General features: G+C 40.2%; 1 protein-coding gene across 1 annotated transcript in view; it reads right to left on the reverse strand.

The window, feature by feature from the left end:
* TLN2 (talin 2) overlaps positions 1-9742 on the reverse strand; it is a 278945-nt gene that overhangs the window by 153859 nt on the left and 115344 nt on the right. The window contains exons 30-31 of the mRNA XM_007958215.2: positions 6035-6128; positions 1903-1992 (exon numbers count right to left, since the gene is read on the reverse strand). Coding sequence (XP_007956406.1) covers positions 1903-1992; positions 6035-6128 — 184 coding nt within the window. The remainder of the gene's footprint in view (positions 1-1902; positions 1993-6034; positions 6129-9742) is intronic.

Consider the following 9742-nt stretch of genomic DNA (forward strand, 5'->3'; position numbering starts at 1 on the left):
ATAATAATCATCTAAACACAAACTAAAGATGCTTCCTAAATTTTATAATAAATATTTTCCATTATTTGAAAGTCAGTGGTGTGTTCTTTCTTCAGAGGTACTTATAGTAACAGCTGAAAGGGATCCTAGTACTAGAATTCAACCCAAACAGGTCAAAGTAACACAGGAGGTCACACTATATCCCAAATACATGTTCTGCCTTCTATGTACCTCATCATGAACCAGGAAGGAAGGTCCTATTGTCATTGGTTATAGATGGTAAAACTGAAGAGTGTTCAACATAAACTGTTTGGAGTGACTATAGCATTGCCAAGTCTGGAACTTAATACAGAGCTCCATTCACTTGTCAGTAAGTCATCTTAGGGCCATGAAACAAAGTGCTTCAAGTAAGATGCTACTTAAATGCTTAGATACACAAAATAATCCAGCTTACATAAGGACCTGCAAAATAAAAAACCTTGTTGTTGTTATGTGCCGTTGAGTCGGACCCGACTCATAGCGACCCCTCCTTGAGTTTCTGAGGGAGTATCACTATGGAAGTAGATTGCCCCATCTTCCTTCCTAGGAGTGGCTGGTGGATTTGAACTGCCAGCCTTCTGGTTAGCAGTCAAGTGCCTTAGCCACTATGCTACCAGAGCTAAAAAAAAAAAAAAAAAAAAACCTTAGAGGAAAAGTTTATTTACAGTATGTTCCTATCTTCTAACCCATGTATCCCTCTTTGAGAAAAAATAGATTCTTTGGATCTAAGTACGTAAAACTTATGCATTATCCCCTTAGACCATCCATTATTCTAAAAACGATGCTGGACGGAACAAACTGTACTCTCACCCCATCACAAACTGAACCCTCCTGACATCACCAATACTGGTATCTCCCTAAAGCTAATGTAAAAGTGAAGTAAACAAACGTGTTCCAAATACAAAGAGAGTGCAATATCCATTCATCTCACTTGCATTTCATTTAACTTTCTTGTTTTGAGGCATTCTCAAAAGACATTTATGTAATTACCATAGATCAGTGTCTCTCAACAGTTTTTGTTTTAATTATTGCTCCCCTAAGGAGGCTTTTTAGCTCCTCTGCAATTGTTATCCCACCCCCCTAAACAAATCAAATATTAAGGAATAAAATTTTGTCAAGCAGTTTTAAGGTATGGAAAGCATAAACCATTGTAATATCAAATATTCTATACTCCCCTTGAGAATGCATGCCATAGATGGATGGCAAAAAGAACACATATGACTGTCTTTCATAATAAGATAAAGCAACTATGGGGCTTTCCACATTAGTTGGGTCCCAGGTGTAGAAGATACAAGGTTGACTCACAATAAGGCCTACCTGTGACATGGTATAGTGCAGTGGTTTTCACAGTGTAGGTGATGGCAGAGCTTTGAACAGGTTCATTCTGGTTCAAACCCCTGCTGAGAATTTGCATTTCCATCCTAGATATACTGAAACAGAATCTACATTTTAACTAGATCCCTAGGTGATTCACCTTCACTTGTGATTCACCAAGGGATCTTGTAAAAAATGTGAATTCTGATTCAGTGTATCTGGGGTGGGAAAGCAAATTCTCAGCAGGCAGTCAAAATGGAGACCCGGTTGCCAGACTAGCAGCACAGGCATTACCAGGGAGCTTGTCAGAAATGCAGAATCCCAAGTCCCGCTCCAGATCTGCAGAATCAGAAACTCTGGAGATGGAGACCAGCAAACTGTGTTTAACTGGCCCTCTAGGTGATTCAGATGCATGATCAATTTTGAGGGCCACTTGAACAAAGTCCATGGCTTTACCATGCCTGAAGCCATTCAGGGTGGTCACATGGAGATGCACACAAACCACATCTCAGTTTCCACCCACACTGACATGTAACATTAATTCCTGAATTGCAACCCAAACAATCTTACCTTGGAGTTCTCCATCACGCTCTCAATGCAGTCAAAGTAAGAAAGGTCACTAACAGGTTCATTAGGATTATCCAACATTCCTTTTACAGTCTATGGAAAAGAACACAATTTAAAGGGAAGCCAAGTTTTTGTTATAGATATTGGTACTTCAATTAAAAACAAACAAAACAAAAACCTAAGCAAGTGTTATAGAACAAGGGAAACTCAATATATGGATATAAGGATTCTGGTCCTGATCACTCATTTACCTGTGTTCCTGAGAAGAATTTTGATCTCACATACTTTGGACATGTTATCAGGAGGGACCAGTTCCTGGAGAAGGACATCATGTACGGTAAAGTACAGAGTCAGCAAAAAGGAGGAAGACCCTCAACGAGACGATTGACACAGTGACTGCAACAATGGGCTCAAACATAGCAACAATGGTACAGGACTGGGCAGTATTTTTTCCCTTTGGACACAACATTGCCATGAGTTGGAAATGACTAAACTGCACCTAACAACAATTCACGTCAGACTTCATAATCAAACTTAGCAACACAACACAGATGGCGGTGGTGGTAGTGTTAGGTTAGCTTAGCCAGAAAGTCTTTTGTTTTCTGTTCTGAAGGACAAGAAGCATAGTATCCAAAGAAGGGTGAGACTTTTTTCTTAAATTTGAAGGTTAATACAAGGCAACACATTCATGGTCAATTAGCAGAATTTCACTACTGGGTAACTCCAAGGAGTTTAAATTTCAAGGACCCATTCCTCTGTTTCTTCATACCTGAAAGGTGGTGAGAAATTTCAGTCTTTCAATTCTGGAATTTTGAATGGGTAGGCATAAAAGAATGTGATTCCCCAAGACTGCCCATTGGGATGGATCAGTTGCTTTTAATAGACATAGACACCCCCTTTTTTTTTTTTTACAGCACATACAAATACACATGTAGAAACACTGTCTGCTAGGCAATAGACTATTTATTAGAGCAGTTTTAGGTTTAAGGAAAAATTGTGCTAAAGTACAGAGAGTTCCTTCTATCCCTTTTTCCTCCCAGCACAGCTTCTCACATAATTAAAATCTTTCATTAATGTGATGTATTTGTTACAACTGAACTAATATTGATATATTATAATGAACTGAAGTCCATAGTTTACATTATAGCTCATTATATTGTACATCTTACGGATTTTGATAAAATGTATAATGTCACATGTCTACCATCACAGCACCATGCTGAATAGTTCCACTGACCTTCAAATGCCCTGTTCCACCTATTCACCCCACTTCCATCCCCTGAACCCCCGGAGAACACTGATGTTCTTACTGTCTGTATAGTTTAGTTTTTTCCAGAAAATCAGAGTTGAAATCATACACTATGCACCCTTTTCAGCCTGGCTTCTTTTACTAAAGAAGCTCTTGTAATATAGTAGCTAAGGAATTTGGCTGCTACCCAAATGGTCCATGGTTCAAAGCCACCAGTTGCTCCATGGAAGAAAGATGAGGTGATCTGCTTCCATAAAGATTTTCAGTCTTGGAAACCTAATGGGGGTCCCTATGAGTCAGGATCAATGTGATGACAGTGAGTTTGATTTTGGTTTTCTTTTACTTAGCAATATACATTTAAGTTTCTTCCATGTTTTTTCATGGTTTCATAACTCAGTTATTTTTTTTATCACTGAATGATACTCCATAGTGCCTAAGGCATTTGACTGCTAACCAGAAGGCTGGCAGTGCAAACCCACCAGCTACTCCCTGGAAAGGAGGTTGGGCAATCTACTTCCATAGCGATATTGCCTTGGAAACCCAAGGAGGGGTTGCTATGAGTCAGATCCAACCCCATGGCAATGGTTGCGTTGTGTTTTTGCATTGTATGGACATACCACAGTTTGCTTATCCACTCACCTATTGAAGGGCATCTTGCTGTTGTTGTTATTTGCCGTCGAGTCGGACCCGACTCTTAGCGATCCCTCCTTGGGTTTCCGAGGCATTATCACTATGTAAGTAGATTGCTCAACCTTCCTTCCGTGGAGTGGCTGGTGGCTTTGAACTTCCAGCCTTCTGGTTAGCAGTCAAGTGCCTTAGGCACTATGCCACCAGAGCTCCTGAAGGGCATCTTGGTTGCTTCCAATTTTTGGCAATTTATGAATAAAGCTGTTATAAATGTTTGTATGCAGGTTTTTGTAGGCTCATTTGTTTTTAATTTTAAAAATACAGAAAATGTTAAAAAAAATAGAGAAAATGTTTAGTTTGGTTTATGAAAAAGAAGAAAAAAATACAACGCACTGCTGTCGAGCTGAACCTGGCTCATAGCAGCCCCTCCTTGGGTTTCCGAGGCAGTATCACTAGGGAAGTTTGGCCAACCTTCCTTCCAAGGAGTGGCTGGTGGGTTTGAACTGCCAGCCTTCTGGTTAGCAGTCAAACGCCTTAGGCACTATGCCACCAGAGCTCCTCAAACAACTGGGCTTATGGCCTACTTCTTCTGTCTTTGTCTCCATGCCACTGAAAACTGTTGCTTGCCTTCACATTGTAATGACTTTTGATCACCATTAATGAAGGACTTTGCCAGGGAAGGAAAGCCTGGGGATGTATCTCTTCAACTATCTCTCCACTGAGTGAGAATGCACAGTAACATCCAGATATCTAGGCAAAAGCCTTTGAGGCATAACCAACACAAAGATAAGGTCATGAGAGTTACAAGGGTTGGGGGAAGCAATGGTGGAAGGTGCTGAGCTATTCAGTTAAAGATATGAAGAAAAAAAGGTCAGGGTAAAGAATGAGTTCATTTCCCACTCTGGGTCATCAAAATTGTTTTAGTAACAGCAATCTTGAAAGAGTCATCATTTTGGTGACCAAGGATATCATTAAGGGCCACAATGTTTGCACATAGGCCAATAGAGCTCATTTAGATCAACAGCCCACATATCATTTATATTTGCAAATGTTAACAGACCAGAATAGGGACAGTGATTCAGCCAACGTAAAAACATTCTCAACTGTGTTCAGAATGCTTCAGTCACTTGATAACAAGCCCCATCTCACTTCTATCAGTGCCCAATGGCCTATTTGCTCTTATTAGACAGGGCCTCAATCGAACACTTCAGCAGCTGCAAAAGGGTATTCCCACCATGCCAGCCCCATGCTGATCATCCAGGAAACCAAGGGCCCATGGGACAAAACCAACCCATATCTATTGAGGTATCCAGTTGGCTCTTTCAATATAACCCGCATTGGTTCGAACTGCTTTACATACAAGCGGGCATGTTGGTTTTATGTTTACCCACGCACATTCTAAAAGTGCAAAGGAAGTTTCAATTGTAAGTAAACCATGAGTGTGACTATGAATTGAAAAGCACCCACAACTATGTTCTGGGACATCATGGGCCCTGAGGCCACCTTGATTGTGTAGTAAAGAAGAGTCACTCCTTTAGAGAAGTGTTTTCTCTTATGTACTCCCTGCATATTGCAAAATAAAATGTATAGGGAATTCATTCTCAATAAGCACACCTATCCTGGCCTTTACTTCTCTCACAATTGCCCCAGAATAGTATCTCCAAAATTTTTCAGGTAGATATTGCTCATCTCAAACCTACATCCAATACCACAGCTCCTACCCTTTGAGAATGAGAATCTTTTAACAAAATAAATCTCATCCCAGTTGGATTGAAACTTTGGTCCTAATAGTCTCCCAGGAAAGATAAAAAGCAAGGAAAGAGGAGAGGAAAATAATCCTGTAGGGAAAGAACAGGGGCAACAGTATCAGTTTCCACTGTGATGATTCCAATCGTGTGTCAGACTAGAACTGTGCTCCGTGCGATTTTCACTGGCTAAGTTTTCAGAAGCAGATCACCAAGAGTTTCTTCCAAGATGCCTCTGAGTGGAACCTACAACTTTTCAGTTAGCTCAGTGTGTTAACTGTACCACCCAGAGACCCCTAACAAGGGAACCAAAATGAAACTAAACCCACTGCTGTCAAACTGATTTGGACTCATGACAAACCCATGGGTTGCAGACTCTATAGGGTTTTTGTGCTAGGCCTTTCTTTTGCTGTACTGTTAGGTGGGTTTGAATTGCCAATCGTTAGGTTGGTTGTTGAATATAAGCTGTTTGTGCTCCACTTCTTAAATCCTCAGCAGCCTCCTCTGGACCTACCTCGAGCTCACGGAGGGCATTATCACACTCTTTCTGGCCAGGAGCTTGTTGGGTGCACAGAGTGATGAGTTGATTGATACTCTCTGTGACAGCTCTGAGAGGAAAACAGACAAGGTGTTTTTTTAAAAGATAGAAAGTGAATTCCAAACCAATGCTTTGCAGGCTCACAAGAAACACAATTAATTCGCTATGTAAGCTGGGGTCCCAGGTGAGACCTCTGCCAGCCACAAGTCGAAGACACTAAAGAACCAAAAATAAACCACACCCAGGGGAGATAGAAATCTTCTTTCAAGCAAAAGAGAATTCCTACCTTGCTTCACATTATTCATTTGATATACTCTTAAGGGGGTACTTACATAGTTCCCTTAAGAAAGCATGACTATCTTATAATATATTCATGAGAAAGAATTTCCAGTGAAGTTGCAAATAGAAATCCTTCATTAGCAACCCATGAGAGTAGGAATATCTGCAGAAGCTATTTTGGGATACAAAAGACATATTGTAAACTGTGCCTATGATTTCAAAATTTCTACTTTCCATTAAATTCTTCATGATTGACTAGTTCTTAGAAGCTGTCCTAAAATTATTCTTAAAATAGCTATTTTATTAATATTAGTAAGAATAAATTAGAGACTCTTGTGTGATTTTTAGACATGTTTCCATTCTTCTTAGCACTTAAGAGAAAGTCCAGATTTTCTTCTACGTTGACACCCCTCTTGAGAAGGCCCTGATCCATTCTGAGTTAATTCTGTGTAAGGTGTGTAGTAGTTAAGGCTGTGTGTCATCTTGGCTGGGCCATGCTTTTGAGTGGCTGGGGAGCTGGATGTAGTTATTCCCCATAATGAGATGGTAATCACCTTCATGGTAGAATCTGTTGTGAGAAGCTAAGTAGTTGCCTTTAGGATGTGACCTGCTTCCAATATATAAGGAGAAGTTTTGAGAAAGGTCTGTAGCTTTTTGGCACATCTGGATCTTGCATTTGGCCAAGTCCTCATCTGGCCTGCTGTGATGCCTGCCAGTCTGGGGATTGTTCCTGGCCTTGAACTAGTGGCCTGCTATGTTGCCTACCAATCTTGGGATTGTGCTATTTTACCTGCTAATCTTGGGTTTGCCAGCCTCAGCAGCCAGCAGCTGGCTGAGTTAGGAGACACCCTAGCTCCAGTGGGCCTGGAATAAAAGGCAGAGCTGAAGCCCAAGGTCAGGGGCCTTTACTCAGCCCCTAGAGCTGACACTGAATTTAGATGTCTAGCCTCCTAAACTGTAAGAGAATAAATTCTTGTTTGTTAAGCCATCCACTTGTGATATTTCTGTTGTAGCAGCATTAGAGAACCAAAAAGAGGTGTGAAGTATACATTGAGTTTCTTTTTCTTTTTTGTATATGGGATCCAACTCTTTCAGTTTTCAATCACTGAAAGAACTATCCTTTCTCCATGGAACTGATTTTTGCACCTTTGTTGACAATCAATTGGTCATAATGTATGAGTCTATTTCTGGACTCTATTTTGTTCCACTAATTTATATGTCTAACTCTTTGCCAATACCACACTCTCTTTATTACTGTATCTCTTTAGTAAGTCTTAAATTGGAATACCCATATGCTTTATAAATGAAAATACCGAGAAAGATGAGATAACTCCCTAAGGGGATGCTACAAGTAAGGAGCAGAAACAGAACTTAAACCCATTCCTATCTGATTCCAAAGCTAGAGTTGCAATCACTTTTCTGCAGTTTACAATTATATCACCCTTCCAGCAGGATCTGCAATTCTGTTCACAGTTACTAACCATTACAGTTAAAGGGCAACTTAAAATAAACAAACAAAAAGGCACACATTGCTGTTAATCATGAACACTACCTAATATAAAAGATGATTCATTTTATTAGTTAAATTGGCTTTGCAGCTTCCCATAGACTATCAAATTACATAGAAAAGATGTTGTGAAACTACAAAGGCTTAATTACTCGATGAAGAAATACTGCTTTGAATTTTAAATTTAGCTAGGGTGATAAGTTGGCAAGAAGAAAAACCTTCTTGAACCCAAGAATCCCAAAATAGTTTTCCCAAGATTGACTCTGATGATTCATTTATTTGGGGAAGAGGACTCAATTAAGGTGCCATTGGAAAGCACTGTGCTCCGCATGGTACAAAGTGAAAAATGACAAAAGTAAATGAGATAGCGGGACAACCCTTAGCTCCAATCCCCTCAGAAGGTGCCGTACGTGAGGAACACATTTCAAGTGTCCCTCAGAGTCCAACACCAGGTTCTGTGTTGTAGCCTTCCAAATGCTTCTGTGTGGACAGTCTGGCATGTGTTCGCAGAATGTCACTAACTATGATGACATGACCATTGGAGATTTCCACAAATAGCAAAAGTTTCCATTTAGCTTATTCCTTTCAATGTTTCCTGGTTTTGTTTTTTTTTAAAAAAACTTAGTTTTTATATAAAGATCTTTTCATTGAAAATGAAGTGTTTATAATTGGTGAATCCAGAGGCTATAGAGCTGTCCACTGGGATATTCTTTTAACTTTTTTTGCAGATGTGAAAATTTTTCAAATAAAAACTTAGGGTAAATACACCCATACAATGGAGTATTTTTTTTAGCAACAATAAGATATGAGTAATCAAAAGGAGATGGAGGAGCCACATTACTAAGGGAAAGAAGTAAGTCTGACAAGCTACACATACTGTATGATTCCAACTATATGACATTCTGGGAAAGGCAAAACTAAAGAGACAATAGCTATATCAGTGTTTGCCAGGGACCCAGGGAATGAGGGAGGGGATAAATAGGTGGAACACAAGGCATTTTTGTTGTTGTTGTTAAGTGCCATCGAGTTGGACTCGACTCATAGCAACCTCTCCTTGGGTTTCCGAGGCAGTATCACTACAGAAGTAGATTGCCCCATCTTCCTTCCGAGGAGTGGCTGGTGGGTTTGAACCGCCAGCCTTCTGGTTAGCAGTCAAGTGCCTTAGCCACTAGGCTACCAGAGCTCCCAAGGCACTTTTAGGGCAGTGAAACTATTCTGTGTAACATGCTAATGGAATACACATGACATCATGCATTTGTCAAAGCCCATGGACTATATAATATAAAGAATGACCCCTAATGCAAACTATAGGCTTTAGTTAATAATATATCAATACTGTTGTTGTTGTTAAGTGCCATTGACTTGGCTCTGACTCATAGTGACCCTATATACAACAGAATGGAATACAGCCAGATCTGCACCATCTTCACAATCTTTGCTATGCTTGAGCCCATCACAACCACTGCATCAGTCCATCTTGTTGAGGGTCTTCCCCTTTTTCACTGACCGCACTACCAAGCATGATATCCTTCTCTAGGGACTAGTACCTTCTGACAACATGACCAAAGCAGGTGAGACAAAGTCTGGCCATTCTTGCTTCTAAGAAGCATTTGGCTGCACTTCTTCCAAGACAGATTTGTTCATTCTTCTGGCAGTTCACACTGGTTCATCAATTATAACAAATGTACCACACAGATGAGAGATGTTAATAAAAGGAGAAACTGTGTATAAGAAGGAGAAAGGTATATGGAAAATCTGTACTTTCTGCACAATTTTTCTGTAAACCAAAAACTGCCCTAAACTGCTTATGCACAGGGAGATAGCTCAGGGTGCAGAAGAGTATGGAGGGATGGACACTGGGAAGAGGTAACTATGGGGAGGAAGTGGGAGGGGAGCTG

Source organism: Orycteropus afer, unplaced genomic scaffold (assembly GCF_000298275.1).
Source record: "Orycteropus afer afer isolate SDZICR_OR568_19922 unplaced genomic scaffold, OryAfe1.0 scaffold00015, whole genome shotgun sequence".
Lineage (NCBI taxonomy): Eukaryota > Metazoa > Chordata > Mammalia > Tubulidentata > Orycteropodidae > Orycteropus > Orycteropus afer.